The following is a 19,275-nucleotide window of genomic DNA, read 5'->3' as shown; positions in this document are numbered from 1 at the left end:
GTGTGTGTGTGTGTGTGTGTGTGTGTGTGTGTGTGTGTGTGTGTAGAAGTTCTAGGCTAGCCAGAGATGCATAATGAGACTGTCACAAAGAAATTTCAGAAGCAGCAGAAATTAAATACAGGCCCTCCATAGTCTACAGACATTGGCTTCCTCAGGTCAAACTTAAAACAAAACAAAAACAATAACAAAAAAAAAAAAAAAAAAAAAAAAAAAACAATGTAACTTGTTATTTGTTAGATTGGCTAGTTTGGAACTCACTCTGTAGACCAGGCTGGCTTGGAACTCACAGAGGTCCGCCTGCCTCAGCCTCCAGAGCTTAATCCCTGGCTTAATTTCTTTAAGAACTTAAAAGCCCCAGTTGAAAATGTTGGTAGAGAACTGTAAATCACAAGAAGGGATGTAGTAGATTTGATAAAGTATCAAAAGTGAAATTATAAGATGGAAATAAGATAACAAATGAGCAAATTTGATGAAGTGCCTGCCAGGCAGACGGTGACCGGGAAGGCAGGGCGGAGTGAGAGGAACTGATGCGCGACAAGGGAAGTGCAAGGACAGCGGAGAGACTGAGAACATCCCACCAACAGGCCCAGCAGATGTGGGCCTGCAGTACCGAGAAAATTCCAGGAGCTGAGAGGACACTGAGCTGTAACTGAGGGACCCTTCACAAAGCAGCGTGCACACTAAGAACAACTCCTGGCCACTTGTAGTGATGGAAGATGGGTCCGAAAGCAGCTGCAGCTGTACAGGCAGGTTCTTTGAGGAAACAGCAAAGCAGGGGTTTGGAGTAACACTCGAGGTGCTGAAAATTAATGCCCTGAGTGAATCTTACACTCATTAAAAAACTATTTTATCAATAAAGGTGAAATAAGTATTTATAATACCTCCCCAGTCCTTACATTTTTTTTTTTTTTTACTAAGAGAATTAGCAGAAGATGTATACTAAATTAAATTCTAAAGGATAGTATTTAAGAAGGAAAATACTATAAAGAAGTTTAGAAACTCAGGACAGAATGAAGAACATTGCATAAACTATGTGTGCATGATTTCTGTTGGACTGAATAAATCATATGCTAATAGTAGTGGAATATAAAAACAATACTGTGGTAAATAGATTTAAAAATGTATGCAGGACTATCAATTCTGATCACACATAACAAACCAGTGTTCTTCTGAGCTATAGCTCCAGCCTTCAGCATTCTACTTCAGTAAGCAATAGATTCATAGTGCAGTTTCTAGGTTCAGCTGGAAGAAAATAGTTTGTTATATAACTTTTCCCCCTCAATGTTGTAAGTCATTTTTTTGTTTACTGACTCTTTAAAATTATTATTTATTACAATTTATTCACTTTGTATCCCGGCTCCTCCTTCGTCTCCTCCCAAAACCACCCTTTCTCTCTCTTCTCCCATAGCCCTCTCCAAGTCTACTGATAGAGGAGGTCATCCTCCCCTTCTATCTGACCCTAGCCTATCAGGTCTCATCAGGACTCACTGCATCATCTTCCTCTGTGGCCTGGCAAGGCTGTGCCCCCCAGGGGGAGGTGATCAAAGAGCCTGCCACTGAGAACTTTAAAGTTATAGGAAAAATGAAATGAAAATAAACAAAACAGAAGAGAATGTACATCTAACCATAGTTTAAGAAAACAGGTGTATTGATAAAGTGCAAGGGCAAAGGGTTGTAGAGTAACAAAAGCACCTCTGGCTTATGGTCACTGTTGCTGTGATGAAACACCATGACCAAAAAAATATGAGGAGCAAAGGGTTTACTCAGCTTATGCTCCACATCACTGTTCATCACTGCAGGAAGTCAGGGCAGTAACTCAGACAGGGAGGGACCAGGAGGCAGGAGCTGATGCAGAGGCCATGGAGGGGTGCTGCTTACTGGCCTGCTCCTCATGGCTTGTTGAGCTTGCTTTTTTTTATAGCACCCAGAACCACCAGCCTAGGGATGGTACCACCCAGAGTGTGGTAAATCACTAATTTACAGAATGTCTTACAAGCTGATTTTATAGGGACATTTTATAGAGGCTCCCTCCTCTCTCATGACTCCAGCTTGTGTCAAGGTGACATAAAACTAGCCAGTACAATCACTTAGCCTTGACTGATTCTAAACTTCATAGGGAAATAGTTCAAGGCTTAAAGAATAGGAAGAGGGGCTTGCTCTATATATGTCAAGATTTACTGTAAAGCTACAGTAATTAAAATGATTAATTCAAAGATAGATACACATTGAACAGAATAGAAAATACTGAATTTAGCCACACATCTATGGATAGTTGATTTTTATTGGAGGTGATATTATAGAATGACTTTGTTTCCTTGTTTGCTTACTTGTTTCTTTGTTTGAGACAAGGTCTCACTCAGTGTATAGTCCTTGCTTTCTTGGAACTCATTACATAGTCCAGGCTGGCCTTGAACTCACTAAGATCCATCAGCTCTGGGATTAAAGGTATGTGCCACCATACCTGACTAATCACAGCATTTTAAATAAATGCTTTGTGGACACCCACTTTTGAAAAAAATAAACCCGCATGGAATTTTTCTTGTGGATCCAAAATACCTGTTTTTGTGGCTTTATATTTCACTGAGATATACAAGGCCAGGGAGGCTGAGGCTCTGCAGTGGAGCACTTTCCCAGTATTGTGAAGTCCTGGGCTGATGCTCTAGCATCACTAGCACAGCAACAAACAGGCAAATAAGAGCAAGGTGGTGATGAGCACCTGTCATTCCAGCACTCAGGACTGTGGCAAGAAAACCAGAGGTTGAGGCCAGCCAAGGCTAATCTGAGTTTCATAGAGAGCCCCTGTCTCAACAAACAAACAGCAAAATTTTTTTAAAAAATGAAATGTAAAACAATGAAAATTGTAGTGTTTATAGTGTAGAATTACCTTGATAACCTTGCAATGGAAAAAAAAACCTTTAAACAGGATGCAAAAAATACTAGACACCTAGAAAATTATTAATAAATTAAAAGCAAAAGCTGGGACTAGAGAGATAGCTCAGTGACCAAAAGCAATTGCAGCTTTTTCACCCATGTGGCTGCTGCCAACTCTGGCTCCAGGGGCCTTATCTGAAGCTCTCTCTGGCCTCTGAAGGCACTACATGCATGTGGTAAAGCTAGGAGGTAAAACACTCAAGACACATAAAGTACAAATTCTTTTTAAAAATAAAATAAAGGTAAGAACTTTTGTTTATTCAAAAACTCGGTTGAGCATATAAAAAAGCCAGCTTCCCAGGACAGGATATTTGCAGGACAACCAATAAATTGCCCATTGGCAAAAAACCTGAATTACCGCCAATTACGATGACGGAGTATGAGTAGGCACACCACAAAGTGAAATTCCTAACGGCTAACAAAAACATGAAAAGATATTCAATCACCTTAGAAAACATGAAAATGGCAATTAAAATCATAATGGGTTAATACTTCATACTTACCAGATTGGCCAGAATTAAAGATGAGTTAGCCAGGACATGAAATAATAAGACTGTTCACACAAGAAGTAAAATTTTGTAGTTCCCATTCTAACAGACAGTGCTAACCTGTTATTGAAGTTGAACATACCCATGCTCTGGAGCATTCTAATATCCCAGGAACATGCCTGAACATGTGCATCTGTACACCAAAGATAGATACAGATATACATACAAGAGCCTTATATGCAATAGCAAAAGTTAGAAACAACCCAAATAATTATTGCTGTTCAGGTGGTAAATTATGGCATAGCGGACCAGGCATGGTACCACATACCTTTAATCCCGGCACTTGGGAAGCAGAGGCAGGCGCTATGTAAAGAAACTGTCTCAAAACATAGTGCTGCAGTAGAACAGTATGTGAAAATAAAATGGGCCACAGTGAAATTTGAGTGAGTCTTATAAGCATAATGTGAATGAAATAAGCCTGACCTCCCCCACTCCCAATGATTAACTGTCTAACTATATGAAACTCAAAACCTGAAAACTGGGTCAGTGAGATGATTCAGTGTGTTAAGGTACCTGCTGCCAGGCCTGAGGCCTTAGTTCAATGCCCAGGACCCATAAGGTGGAAGAAAAGAAAAGAAACAACTCCTGTTAACTTGTCTTCTGACCTCCACTCCCTGAGTGTGCATACAAAGAGAGGATAAATAAATGTAACTTAAAAAACATTAAAAACTGAAGTGCATATTGATATATTCATACATGATAAAACTGAAAAGAAGAGGAGGAAAATTATCCTAGTGAAAAGCAAAAGAGTGATGCCCTTTAGAAGAAGAGGCTGCAGATGTCAGAAGTACTGTGGGTTTGGGGTATGGGTATTGCCCTGGGTGACTGGTTTTATAGGCGTGTGCTTTTTAACAAATCATGTAAGTAGCTAATTTGCTTTGTATAAACACAGAAAACTCATTATGCTTCTTAGTAAAAAGGTAAAAGTTACATGCCTACAAATGGAGTCAAGAGAACTTTTGTAAACAAATTAATGAGAGGAGAACAGTGGGGAGGGCAGCGGTTTAAAAGACACATAACAACACATGTACAAAAATGCCAGGATAAGACCTGCTCCTTTGTAGGAATGTAAAAAATTAATATAAAGAAAAAACCCCCAAAGATCTTTTCCTGCTCTAAGAATGATATATCAAATGTGAAGGTCTGTTTAGGAATGGAACAAGATAGCACTGTTTGTTAAATGCATTAGTATATTCACTTAGTTGAGTTGGGAACACTAAAGTCCTATTGAGTACTAGGGGATGCTGAATGTCATTACCCGGTTCTAGAACTGGGAATAGAGAAGTAGGCAGGGACACTGAACTCACCTAAGTAAAATAGATGAAAACCTTTGAAAAAGCTCTTAAAACCCTATTTGCCAAGGGATACCTATCTGTTCTCTAAGTCTGGAGGCTGATCTCTAAGACCAAAGGAGTTCTGGATCTGTACTGTAAATGACAAAGAACTCATTTCCCTATCAGAGGCCCAGCATGCAGTGCTCAGAGCCATCAGCTGCCTTTTCCCAGCTCTGGAGGCTTTTGATTCCCACCCTGTCTTAATCATGAGCAAGCACCAAAGATCATCAGACTCCAAGAGACAGAAGACACAAAACAAATTTGAAGTACTGAAGGCTTAAACCTATGAAAGGGAAAATGTCTCCTGAAAAATGAGATGTGCTAGCAAGTCAAACAGCAATGCAGTGTTCCTGTTGAGAGATCTGTAAACTGTTATTGTCCATTGTTTTTGTTCTTTGTGTTGTCCCACAAACAGTATCTTTGTGTTATTTTCATGCTGGGGGGGGGGGCGGTGGTCAGATTAGATAGATGGAAATTAATGTGAAAGGTTAAACCATTAAGAAATGGAAGAAAGGACAAAAAAGGAGTCTGTATTTGGCTTTCGCAGAGCAGGCAGTCTCAGAGCTGATCAGCTAACAGTCTGCTCCTCTCCTTGTATTTAACTTGGAATTTTTTTTTTCTCTCTTCCATGAAAACTCGCATTCTCCTCCATGTATCTGTCTTCATCTCCTTATTTCTTGGTGTCTCTTCTCCCTGAAGATCACAACATTTCAAGCGTTCCGAAAGGTACCCTACTGAAATGTGCTGTAAGCTAAACTCTCACTGTCTGCTTTGCCACCATTGATTGGTTAGTCGTTTTGAATTGGTAGCTGAGTGGTTTCTCGTGACTTTCCACCCTCCCTCTCGGTGGGAGTGGCTATTTTCTGTGGACCTGTTGTTTGATCCAGCAGAACTGAGAGGTGGGAGAAAGGAGGGAGAGCCTGTGTATCTTTGACTTTTGGATGTTGTTGCCTGGTATATGTCTGGATCTTGCCTTTCATGTTTGGGCTATTTCCTAAATCTTTAAGAAAAGGCCATAAAGTCTTCCATAAATTTTTCAGTGTTGCTTTTTAAAATACCTTGCCCATCCTTGTAATCTGTGTGACACAGTTGTTAGCAATATTCTGAAGAAACACGTAGCGACTGGTATGAGTACTGAAGATTGTAGAGTGAAAGTGGCTTTTCCTACATTCAGGACAGCTGCTCCCTTTGGCAGACCAGACCCTGCATCCAAAGGTGGCACATAGCATTCTCAAAAGAGATCTTGGCTTGTAGATTTGCCGTTGTGAGGTTTGTTTGTGCCTTTGTGTTTCATTCTTCACTGTGTTCAATATTTCAGAACTACAAAACTTCTTGCTACCCATACATGACTCAGTGTCTTTTCATGATCTTTTCATTCATTCTCTACTTCATTTCAATCCCCTGTTGTTTTCCTCTTGTTCCTTTAAACTTCCCGGGATTTTTAATTGTTTTTTTTTTTTTAATTAGACTTTGATTCTTTTTTTTAAGTTTCTCTTTAATTTAAATACGAGACATTCCATCTCCCATTTGAAAAAGGCTGTCTTATTAACCACATCCCTTTAACTCATGTGCTTTGTATTTTTCGAGTAGGCGCTCCATATCGAAAAGAAATCATCAAGAATAAAGTCAGAGCCATTGGGAAAATGTCACGGGTCTATTCAGTTCTTCGGTAAGGTTGTCACTACATTGTGGGATGAAGGCATTTAGAATGCATGTTAAAAGTTAGCTTTAGAGTAGTGTTTCTGGTGCTGGAACTGCAAGACTTCTGGTTAAGTGCAGGTTGAACCAGACTTCATGTAAAAGTAACAGTGTTTGTAAAACTTTCATTTGTTTGCATAGATATAGAGATTCAGTGTGGATTTTAGAGCCAGATTCCCCATGTTCAAATTCTGGCGTTCCTTAGCTGTGTTGTCTTGGGCTTAATCTCTAGGTCCTAGGTTTCCTTGTCTAGAAACTAGAGATTATAATAGGACCTAGCTCACATGTTGTCAGTTAAGTCAAGTGGGATAAAGTGGCTACCAGTGCCTGTGGTTGAAAAAGGACTGGCTAACTGTTTCTACCTGAAGTGTTGTAGAAAACCTGGGTCTGATGAAGGTGGGGGACCTGTCTTCATCTGTCTCTGCTTTTCCGTTGCTGTCCTTCAGGTGTGTCTCTTTGCTGTGCCATGGCTCCCTGGCATTAACCAGGGCTTCCATGTTCCTTTGCAGGGAAGAGAGTGAGAGAGTGCTGACCCTCAAGGGTCTTACTCCTACAGGCACACTCCCATTGGGGGTCCTCTCTGGAGGAAGGCATACCATTGAGAATGGTGAGTATGAAGATGCCCTTCCTAAAAATGGTGCACCCCCGTTACCAGCGGTCAGTGACTTTGTTTAGAACCTAGTGCTAGAGCAAAGGAGAGTTACCCAGGGAGACAGTAAGCATGACCCTTACTACCTCCTGTACACACAAAAAATAATTCAAAGTAGATTGTGATTTAAATGCAAAGGTTAGAAACAAATTCAGAAAAAGTGTGGAGAACAGACATTGGAGTAGGCAAAGTCTTTAATTAGAGATAGAAAATACTGATCGTAAAAGACAACAAAGGTTGCTAAAATTAAATAATCTGTGTGAAAATACACAATTAAGAGAAGTAAAAGGCAAGCCACAGAGAAGATTTCTGCACCACCTATATCTGACAAAGGCCTTGTTTCAGAATAGACAACAAATAATAAAAAAGAAAATATAATCCAATGATTTTATCTGTTTATTTCACCAAAGAGGATTTCAAGATGGACAGCAAGATGCCTAACATAGTTGCTCATCTGGAAGATGAATATTAAAGCATAGTGAGATTCTCCTGCATACCCACAAGAATGGTTGAAATTTTAAAATCTGATAAGATCAAATATTGGTATATCTATGGAGGACTGGATTAGATACAGGCTAGTGGGCTTATAAATAGACTCAACCACTTTGGCCAGTTGATAGGCAATAAAACTAAACACATTTGTACCCTGCAGTTCCATACCAAGACTAAGCAAAAGAAATTAGCATTCATGTCTGCCAGATGGTGTGCATGAGGGTATTTACTGTGGTTTTATCATAATAACCCCAAACCAGAAGCAGCTCCCCTGCCTGCCGATAATGAATAAGCTGTATTATATTGATATAGTGGGCTGTTGCTCACCCACTGGACCTGTTGCATTGGGGTCACAACACAGGCTCAGCTCCTGTCGGTGATATTCCTGGAGAGCTCTGCATGCTTTGGAAATAACATATACATAATCCTAAATTAGAACTCTGATTCAAACCAGGAATGAAGAGACATAAAATATATTGGGACCAAGTCCAAAAAGGTGTGAAGAAACATATATCTCAAGTCAACAAATCTATAAAACGTTCCTGCTGCCCTTGATTTGTAGATTTGCTTTTACAAGACCTAGCAAAAAAAAAAAAAAAATTTTTTTTTTTTTTTTAGATTAAAGCAACTTTGTGGATCAATAAATTTTCAAAAGTTTTCAAGTAAGGAACCTCTGTAGACATTACTCTTTTTTTCTTAGCCCATGTTACCTCATGTTACCCTGAAACACCCTCACCAGAACTGTTCACAGAAATTCTCACACCACTAACAAAATAAAGGTTGGTAAGTATTTTATATTAAAAAAAAAAAAAAAACCTGAACATTTCTTAGGTTGACTATACTTCAGTGATAGCAGTTATTAAACAAACAAATAGAGAGAGAGGACGTGAAGGTAGTAGGAGGCAGATATGGTCAGTTGTATATGCAGGACTAAAACTCCTACAACCACTGGATTGAGGGTGCATTGGATATACTTTATGGGCCTGCCAGATGACTCTGGGTAAAAAAAGATGCTTACTGCCAAACTTGACCTGCATTCAGTCCCTCATGGTGGAAGGAGAGAACTGATCCCTGCACTTTTAAACTTCCACATGTGTGCTGTGGCATGCTCCTTAATGTACATTATATGCACGTGCACACACACACACACACACACACACACACACACACACACACGTATGCACACAGAGGTATACAGTATAATGTAATGGAACATTTAAGGGACCGGAGAGGTGGCTTAGCAGTTAAAAACACTAGCTGCTCTTGCAGGGGACCCAGATTTGGTTCCCAGCACCTACATGGTGGCTCACAACCATCCATAACTTCAGTAACAGAGAATTTGACACCTTTTTTCTGATCTCCACAGGCTCCAGCCATGCAAATGGTACACATATGTACAAGTAGGAAAAAAAAAAAAAACAGTCATACACATAAAATAAAAATAAATCTAAAAAAAGAAATTAAGAGCCATAGGCAGTGATTACCAATATAGGTCTGAAAAAAAAAAAAGTCAGGCCTGGCTGTGGTGGTGCACACCGCCCAGTACTCTGGAGGCAGGGGCAGGCAGATCTCTGGATGCCTGGATGTGGTGACACACGTGTAATCTCAGCACTGGAGTGGCAGACATGGGAGGAGCAGGAAGGAGTTCAGAGTACAGCTACAAAGCAAGTTTCAAGGCTGGCCTGGCCTACATGAGACTCCGCCTCAAACTGTTTTTTCTTTTAAATATTACTAAGGGCTTAAGTGTCTATCATAGAGCTCTTGCCTCTGTGCCTGAAACCTTTTTTGATGAGACTGTAGAAAAATTGGGTCCTTTATATGCTGTTGAAATGCTACGGCTACTTTTGAGAAAACATTTCTGGCAGTTCTCCAAATGACTAAATAGAGTTGCCGTAGATTCAGCAGCGCCAGCCTACACCTTCCCCTCCCTGAGAGGAATAAACTGTGTCCTCACCAAAACTTGCACACCAGTGTTGATACATCACACATTCAATAAGAGCCTCAAATGGCATTCTTCAGAACACCCTGAAAGTGGATACAACTTCAGTGTCCATCCACTGGATAACAAAGTAAAGTTTATACAGTGGGATTGCACATAGCCACAACAAACACATGCACATGTGTCAGCGTGAGCAAACATGAAGCACATCATGCCAAGTGAAAGCTGTCACTAAAGACCTTTTACATGATTCCACTTATCACATGTACATATTTACAGGGACAAGGAGTAGATCAGTGGTTGACTAAGGCTAAAAGAAGACAGGAGGAAGGGAAATGGGAAGTGGGGCTAATGAGCTGATTTGGAGGATCATGGAGGGTGTAGTGTACAGCTATAAGTACATCAAAACCATTGGCTCTGCCAGACATGGTGGCAGAATCAGATCTCTGAATGCTCAAGGCTAGCCTACACTTTGGGGTAAGTTCCAGGACAGCCAAGGCTGCATAGTGAAAGCCTGTCTCAAAACAAGCAACAAAAATATTGACTTATATACTCTATGGCATAGGAACTATATGTCAGTAAACAGTTTTGTAATGTTTTTCTTTCTTTCTTTCTTTCTTTCTTTTTTTTTTTTTTTTTGCCATGACCCTTTCTTTGTACAGCTTGATAGGCTAATAGCCAATACAAAAAACAACCAAACAAACAAACTGTCCTATGAGGGCCCCAAAAATTCGATACTGGAGGACTGTACAGATGGCTCAACAGTTAAGGGCACCTGTTTTCCTTGCAGGGGACCTGGATTTGGTTCCCAACACCCACATGATGGTTTACAATTTAGTTAACTCTAGTTCCAGGGGATATGACACCCTCTACTGATCTCCCTATATGCAGGCAAAATACCCATATACATGAAATAAGTAAATCTAAAGAAAAAAAAAATTTTTTTTTTTTTAAAATGAGATGCTGGTACATACTTCACCACACAAATTCAAACTCTAAGGGGCTGGCATTGTCCATACAATTTTAGCTAAAGCTTTGGCTTCTACTTTCCTACAGCTGCATGGACCACACCCTGCTCTGTGAGAAGTCACTGTTACTGCCTTGTGTGGCTTCTCAGGCCCATCTGAGGTCACGGAGGATGTGGCAGTGCTTGAACTAACAGAAGCCTTCCTATGGGCTAGGGCAAATAGTGCTTGCTACCAGATGCCGCTCTCATGTTGCTGTAGGAGGTTAGGTAGCTTTGAAGCTCTCCCCCTTTTTGTAGTAATTGGTAAAGCCTCACAGTAGTCTTGCTGCTGAGTAGTCTTCCTCCCTTCCTTAGGAAAACTGGCATTGGAGGAGTTGACAGGATTCAAATGAATCCAGATACCTTTCTGGCTGTACCCTAGAACCTTTTCATGTATTACAGCTTTACTGCTTAACTAAGAATGGCAGGAAGAAGTTTCCCTGTTGGTACTCACTTTTAAATTGCTTCCATATCTGTCACTGAGAGGGAGAAGATTGCTTTCTTAATAATTGACCTGCTCTGCTGCACAACAACAGAAACCAAATGGGGTGTCAGTGTGAGCCTCTGCCATATCTCTCTCCTCAGATGGGTACATGAATTAGAGGTCACCCCTAGACCACCTCACTTATAACCTATTTCTCCCCTTCCAAATGTGAGAGCTATTCAAGCACTACTCTATTCTGTTGTTATTATCATCATTATGTGGTTCAGGACAGTTGGACCATGTGTCAGTCATCTGAGAACAGTAACAAGCAAGATTGAATAAGATGTTTAAATAGGACCCAGCAACAGCTCACTTGATACAATCTGAGCAGTTAAAAGCTCAAACATAGTTGTGATATTAAATTACCTGATTTGACAAGTCATTTTGATGTATGATCACAAGACATAAACTAGCAGTTGGCTATTTCAAATGAAGAGAGCAGCATTCCTATGCCAACAGAAATGTTAGAGACGTTAGAGTCTTCCCCCCCTTCAGGTGCAACCCCCCCTTCAGCCCCTTATGGTAACCCCCTAACTTCTCGAGGTTGTCTGATTATGGGCAGGTGGACCCCTGGGATATCTGTGCTGGTAGCATCGCTGTTGGTTCACTCATTCTTTCTTGGTCCTCCTTTTTCGCCTGCATTGCTCTGCCTTCTCACAGCCACACTACAAGCGGCAACGGCACAGGAAGGTATGGCCACATTACCCAGCTGGAATGCCCCTTTGTCAGTGCACCAGCCTCAGAGCTTCTTCAGCATGAATAAACTCACTTGCATCTGCAGAACTGTGACAGAAAAGAAGAGGGTGGCCCTCAGTGTGGCCGCATGTCACCCCGTTTCTCAGATGACCTTCATGCAGCCTTTGTCCTTTCTGAGTCTATCAGTTTTATGTAATGGCTGAAGCTTGTGCAGCTGGTAATGATTTAAGTGGTTCTTTTTTGTGTAGTAAGAAAGTCAGATAAGCATGCTTCCTTACCTAGAGACTCAAAAGGTTAGCAGGCGTGGGGGCAAAAGTAGTCTAGAGTTTAGATGCTTCATTTCTGAGGTTGCCCTAAGGCATTCCAGCTAAGGTTTTTATGGAGACACAAGTCACATGACTTACAAATTTTTAGATTAAAAAACCATTGGAATTCGTAAACCTGTACTGTAGATTTAGTAAATTCATTAGATAAGGTGATTCAAGGGGAAATTTTGTTTCCCGACAATGCAAAATTCAATCTGGCTGGAATCATAACTCAGTGGCAGAATGTTTGCCTAGGTTGTGTGGGTCAATCCCCAATACCACAAGAAAGAAATGTCAGAGTTGACTCGGACGGGAGGTATCTAGAAGCTGTGCTGATGGTTTTTAGCCACGTCCAGCTCCTGGCTGTGAATACAAAAAGCTGTCTTGGGCAGATAGCTCTCTTGTCACTTCTGTGTGGTTCGTGTGATGTTTGTGCTTAAGGCTCTGACCTGCGTGCTGTGGTGTGCTCTCCTGGCATTATCTTTTTCTAGAATCGAGCAGGTTTCTCATAAGAAACACTATTTCAGATGAGTAGAGGCTGATTAAGAGCTAATCTTTTTGTCAAGTTTACTTCTGCCAGAATTATTATCTTAGGACAGTTTCTCCCACACTCTGACCTGTTGGGAAGTGGTGTTTGTGGACAAGGCTGATTGCATCACATGTTGCCTATCAGCAGATACGTACGTGCTTTGTAGCCACCTTCCTGTGAGTCCAAGCACCACTGCTGTGTGCTTGGAAACTTGGTTTACGTGTTAACGCCCCACCTCCCTGAGCACTTCCTACCCTCTCTACTGTTTTTCTGCAGCCATGAAAGGACTTAAGGTCCGAACTTTTGAAGAAGCCCGAGGTCTAGACCGAATTAATGAGAAAATGCCACCCCGAAAAGAGGGTGTGTTTCCTGATGGGCCAGCGAAGACGGTACATTCACAAGCAGTGCGAAGGAGCGACCAAAGAAAGAAAGCCCTGTAATGACTCAGCGCTCTGGGCAGCACTATGGGCCCCAACCCTGCAAACAAATCATATTTATTTATTCTTGGAAACGAAACAGAAACAACGAGAACAGCTTAAACTTGGAAGTGCATTTGTAATTCAGTCGCATTTATTCTGTAAGAAAGATGACAATTTTATAAATTCTTCTAATTTATGTTCACTATATATAAAAAGTACTTCTGTTTTGTTCCCTGCCCCCTTGTCCTAATTTTAGAAATGGATCTGATTGTTGTCTGTGTGTGTGTGTGTTTAAGTGTGTAAGTCCTGTGCTATAGAGGGGACCTTCCCCTATAGGTTTCTGAGTCAGACCCCTAGTTATCCCTTCTCTTATTTTAGGAGGTGATTTCTTTCATTTAAGACTTGTAATTTTGCTAACTCAAATGTGTCTTGTCATTTTTTCCCCTTTCTGCTCTGTACTTAGATTTCAGTGGCTGAAGTTGCTGTTCTTCTGAGGGAGAACAACCTAAGCCTAGTTTAAGATCCAGATGGGACTGGCATCCATAACAATTTACTCCCTTTTGGACTCTTGGTTTTTGTTTGTTTGTGATATATAGGATTGAATTCATGCTTTACATGTGCTACAAAAATACTCCACCACCCAGCTATACTTCCAGTCCTCGATTCATCTTAATGTGTTCTAATAAAGTTAATGAGGTAATAATGAGGGTGGGCCAGTGAGGTGGCCAAGCCTGGTGACATGAGTTTGTCCAGGATCCACATGGTGGAAGAAGGGAACAATTCATAACCATTATCCTCTGACTTTCACACAAGCACTGTGGAACACACATAAACAAGTAAATTTAATTAAAAAATTTAAATAATACTGAGAGGTTCTTTTAGAGTTGGTAACCAAGTCCCCTCAGAAGCTTATGGGAGATTTTGAAAATTTCCAACAGTTGCCAGTCTTTACTTTCAGTTTAATCCCGGATGAACCCACCTGCAAAGGAAGCTTGACTTCTGTCTTTTGAATGCCCTCAGGTCATGAGCACTGAGACCTGTCCTGGCCCTTCTGTGTGGTCACATCAGGCATTGCACCTGTTTCCCCACCCCCACCCCCCGCCCCACATCCTTCTGTTTGGCCTTGTCACTACATCTAAAACAAACTTATTAGATGGCAGAATGGGTCGCTTGTAAACTGAACCTTGCTAAAGGGATCACATGAGTAAAGGCTTCTGGTCTCCTAGAGTTAATTAGGAAACTAGCTTCTAGTCACCTGACCTTTATTTCTCAGTGGTCATTAGGCTGAACTGTGAATCCTTAATTAGCATAAACCCCAAATTAGGGGTTCATATATAATTGCCTTTTAGATTTTTATTTATTTATTTATTGAAACAAGAGTATCACTTAAAAAAAAAAAAAAAAAAAAAAAAAAAGAGTATCACTTTGTAACCCTGGCTGGCCTGGAACAGACCAGGCCAGCCTTGAACTCACAGAGCTCCAACTCTTTCTGCTTTGCAGGTACTAGGACTAAAGGAATGCACCACTACAGACTTACTGTATAGCTGAGGCTGTCCTTGACCTCCTGATCCTCTGCCTTTGCCTTCAAAGTGTGGGCATCACAGGTATGCACCACTATTCCTGACTGGTTTGTTGGGCTTTAAGCTTTTTAAAAATACCCTAACTAGTAGAAGATATGGGACAGCTTAGGCTTCATCTTTGGCTCAGTCTGGTGATAAGCGCTATGTCACAGCACTGGGCAATACCTCACAGTGCTGGGCACCATGCCACAGCACTTGGTGCCATTTCACAGCACTCGGTGCCATGTTACTGCTCTCAGCGCCATGTCACAGAGCTCACCGATGAGCTTTATAATGGCTGTTGGAGTGTGGGCACCCTTGATCAAACTTGGAAAGCTTAGATCTGTAGAACTCTTTGATGTCATTTGGGATGGGGTCTAGCATTAAAGCAAGTATCACAGTAATAATATAGCACATTGGGAGGGTCAAGGAAAGCAGAAAAAAACAGCAGTGTAATTTTTGCTGTCAAAAAAAAAAAAACTGATTCTCATGAAGAAAATGAAAGGTTACCATGACTCTGTGGAGCTTTCTTTGTTTTGGACTTATGAGTGTTTTGCCTGAATGTGTGTATGTGTGACGTGTGCCTGACGCATAGAAAGATCAGAAGACTGTGTCCAGGCTATCCAAAGCCTTGGAACCAGAGTTACAGATGATTGTGAGCCACCACGTAGGTGCTGGGATTGAACCCCAGACTCTAACAAGTGCTCTAAACCACCGAACCATCTTTCCAGCCTCCATCTGCTTTTTAAAAATATCTTTGCTGTATTTTACAGTTTGTTCATGACAGAGATCAAAGTATTTTGGGGAATTGTAATCTTCCTGCATAGCTTGTTTTGTTAATAAGAGAGAACACAGGCCCACAGGCCCAGCACTAGGGAGGTGGAGCAGGAAGATCAGGGTTCAAGGCCAGGGGCCAATGAGATGGCTCAGCAGGGAAAAGCACATGCCACACAAGCAGGGTGACCTGAGTTTGACCCCTGGAACCAATGGTGGAAGGAGAGAACTGACTCATGAAGTTGTCCATGGCACGCACAGCTTGCTGTCATGGACACTAATAGCAATACTAAGGGCTCAGTGAGAGGGCTCAGCAGCGAAGACACTTACCTTCAAGCCTGATGGTCTGAATCAGATACCTGGAACCCATTGGTGGAGGGAGATGACAGAATCTTACTGGTTTGTCCCCTAGTTCTCCATCTGCACTACTGCATGCATTCACAAAATAAGCAAATGTAAAAAATAATGTTTTAAAAATTTATAAATGGTAGCTGGAAGGATGACACAGTGGTTAAGAGCACTGGCTGCTCTTCCTTAGGACTCAGGTTCAATCCCTGGCACCCTTGCCATTTGGCTCAGAATTGCCTGTAACTTCAGTTCCAGGAGATCTGATGCTCCCATCTGGCCTCCAACGGAGGCCACACATGTATGAGCCCACACATACAAACATTTTATCCTTTTAAAAGAATAAAATTAGGAGCTAGGGTGGTAGCTTAAGAGGTTAAAAGCTGCTCTTCTAAAGGTCCTGAGTTCAATTCCCAGCAACCACATGGTGGCTCACAACCGTCTATAATGAGATCTGGTGCCCTCTCCTGGTGCATGCAGGTGTACATGCAGGCAGAGCACTACATACATAATGAATAATTCTTTAAAAATATTTTCTAAAAAGAAAATTATTGAAAATGTTTATCTCAGTGGAATAGCATTTACCTAGTATGGGCAAAACCCTGAGTTCAACTCCCAGTACCACACACAGACCCTGAACAAATAAAAATACATCTATAAAAAAAGAAAAATGAATTTAGGGCCAGTCTGGGCTAGGTGAGCCCCCGCCTTGATGGGAGGCAGGGAGAGGCCATTGTGGAGGATGACAAAGTCTTAACTGGACTGAGAAAGATCTCAGAGGAGGAAGGAAAGTCCTGAGCAACCATCTCTGTTTGCCATTGCTTTGTGCCTTATGCTTTTCTCTCCCCAAATCCCAGGGGTAGAAACGATCCATTCTTTGGAAATCTCACCCACGAAAGTGAGCCCTGCAGTAGGCTGCATTATGACACACAGTCCACTGGTGGAGTCCCCTCGCTACTAAGGACCCCATAAGCAGGCAGAGGTAGATGTTTTGCAAATCCATAGGAACCAGAAATAGTTCACAGAGTCAGGCCCATTTGGACATCCATAGGAATATGTTGCAATAGCTACTGTTTCTTCACTAGAAAAACTTCATTAGAAATTTTTGACATCTTTTAAAATTTTATCTGAACAAATTTTCTTCCTAGATGGCCTACCTTAGGTTTGCCCTTGGGCAGCTATTTCTGCTTAGGGCCACAAATCCATTTTAACTGCTGTCAGAGTTCTACAGCGTTGGTTTTGTTACATCTTTCTCTTACATTTTAAAGATGCCAAAAACACTAACCTCTTGTTCGGTTTTCACATTAGTTACATGGGAACCTTCATTTTTAGAAACTTCTCCCATTCAAAAAAAAATTAAAGTAGCCAACTTTTTAAAAAATCTATTTATTTTTATGTACATTGAATGTTCCCCTTGCATGTCTGTGAGAGGGTGCCAGGTCCTCTAGAACTGGAATTACAGACAGTTGTTGAGCTGGCATGTGGGTGCCAGGAATTGAACTTGGGTCCTTTGGAAAAGCAGCCAGTGCTCTTAAGCACTGAGCCTTCTTCTCTGGCCCCAGTAACCTCCTTCTTACAGCAGTTTTCTAGGAATGACAGAGCACTCCTTTGCAAACTTCTGAAGCACCATTTTAAAATGGACACTTCATACAGACACTGCTTTCCCAGCTGTGATTAAATATATATATACACATATGAGACTTTACACTTACCAAAGACTAACTTTTAAATAAAATTTGAAAACTGGTCAGATACAAAGGGAACATCCCTTTTTAATCTCTGTGTTGTGATTAGAATCAGAATAACATGTGCATGCCTGGTGTGTGTGTGCGTGTGTGTGTGTGGTGGGGGTTGCTTAATGGCCTGCTACAAAGTAAACAGCGTCGGTTTTCTTTGCGATCTCAAGGCTACAGATAACCTCTTTTGCCACTAGGTATTGACCATCAAAGTACACGTGACTTGCCACACGACAACAGGTGAGCTTGATGTGGCTCAGCGCCTAGGAACAGAGACGTCAGGCTGCCCGGGAATGTCAGCCTTGTTCCCACCTACCACTTTCTTTTTTCATTGCCCTTTCTCTTCTTCCAGAATAGCTTTGCTATTCGATGGAGCACGTTTCTCTCACTAGTGAGCATTTGTTTCTTGCCCTAATGACTTAAGAATGATTTCCTAATACTTCAGAATGGGAAAAGAAAAACCTCTATTGGTTTGGTCAGTAGAATGTCATTTGATGTCATTAAGGAGTAAAGATAAGATTTCTAAAAATGAAGTAGCTTTGAGGCCTTTTCAAGCCTTGGCATTATCCCTTACTTTCTTTTTCTCTTTGTGGCTTTCAAACACAAAATCTGAGGCAGCTGGTATATACAAGAAAAGTCATGTGAGCTACTGCTGGGTTTCCTGCTCCTCCAGCCATTGTGCAAGAGTTTTCTAGTCTGCAAATGAGGAAGCCTAAATTCCTTCCCTTTGCCTCATTTTATGTAAATCTTCTAACTGTTCTCCCAAGTATTGACTGCATCATATCTATAACTATCTGTAAGGTTCACACACAGGAGAAATAAGGCTTGGGAGTGTGGTGGTGCACGTCTCTAATCCCAGCACTCAGGAGGCAGAGGCAGACGAGTCCTGGAGAGCCAGTGCTATTACAGAAATAAGTCAATGCTGCCCAGTCTTTAGTGACCACCCCGTTGTACTAGTTTAGGGAAATCCTGCCTCACACTGACAATTCAGTGTTCTTCATATTAATGATCATCATGTTTTTCTGCTCCATGTTTGTGTTGGAAATTATTTTCTAACCAGTAAAGACTTGCTGAGGGAACATTCTAGAACCCCAGTATTTAACCTAGCTGTTACGGTAACATTGGAACCCAGGTGTTTTGCTTTCAATTTTCTTTATCCGGGCAGGAAAAAAAAAATCCAGAGGAAGAGTGGACCTAGAGCTCAGTGTTGGGTATGGGTCTCCAGTTTGCTAGATTGTTTGAGGTTTTAGCCGTCGGATTTGACCTCATCTGAGAGATGTCCCATCTTTCCTGTAGTCCATTATACCAGTGTAAAGAGCAGCCAGGACGGCGCAGTGAGACACTGAGGAGAGTTTGGGTCACATGGAGAAATCCCTTTCAGTTCTTGCCATGGCCAGAAGCTCATAGGAAAGCCGTAAGAAAGAGCAGATGTGTATAGAGAAGAAAGCTGGTCAGCTGAAGGACAGGTGCAACGCTCTCATCTTGGATGCCAGCAATGAACTGTATTAACAATGGGGCTCTGTGCCGTTGACAGTTTGAGAGAGGAAACTACATGACTTTGGGACTTGGGAGCTGCCCTGCCTCTATCTAGCCAGCCAAAGTGAATGGGGTCAGTGTTAGCTGCCTTCATCTATGCAGTCACAAAGGTAAAGATGATACTTGGAGCATATTCCCTCATGGGAGGCCTTGGCCTCATGCCTCAGCAACTGTGGCAAGACGTGCTAAATTACACCTTTGTTTGAGCCAGGGTTATGCATCGTCAACACTTTCATGCCAAGTCTAGGTGGTTTCACATCAAGCAGCGAGGACATGGACATGGACCATCCCTCTG

The 19,275-nt window shown here is 41.5% G+C and overlaps 1 protein-coding gene across 1 annotated transcript in view; it reads left to right on the top strand.

The window, feature by feature from the left end:
- Nucleotides 1-13,266, top strand: part of Ppp3cc (protein phosphatase 3 catalytic subunit gamma) — a 61,494-nt gene extending 48,228 nt beyond the window's left edge. The window contains exons 10-13 of the mRNA XM_055609727.1: nucleotides 6,404-6,482; nucleotides 7,021-7,118; nucleotides 11,742-11,771; nucleotides 12,888-13,266. Coding sequence (XP_055465702.1) covers nucleotides 6,404-6,482; nucleotides 7,021-7,118; nucleotides 11,742-11,771; nucleotides 12,888-13,051 — 371 coding nt within the window. The 3' untranslated portion in view covers nucleotides 13,052-13,266. The remainder of the gene's footprint in view (nucleotides 1-6,403; nucleotides 6,483-7,020; nucleotides 7,119-11,741; nucleotides 11,772-12,887) is intronic.
- The last annotated feature ends 6,009 nt before the right edge of the window (nucleotides 13,267-19,275 follow it).

Source organism: Psammomys obesus, unplaced genomic scaffold (assembly GCF_907164565.1).
Source record: "Psammomys obesus unplaced genomic scaffold, mPsaObe1.curated_primary_1811, whole genome shotgun sequence".
Lineage (NCBI taxonomy): Eukaryota > Metazoa > Chordata > Mammalia > Rodentia > Muridae > Psammomys > Psammomys obesus.
The sequence above is the reverse complement of the archived record's forward strand: the minus strand, read 5'-3'. Positions and strand labels throughout refer to the sequence as shown.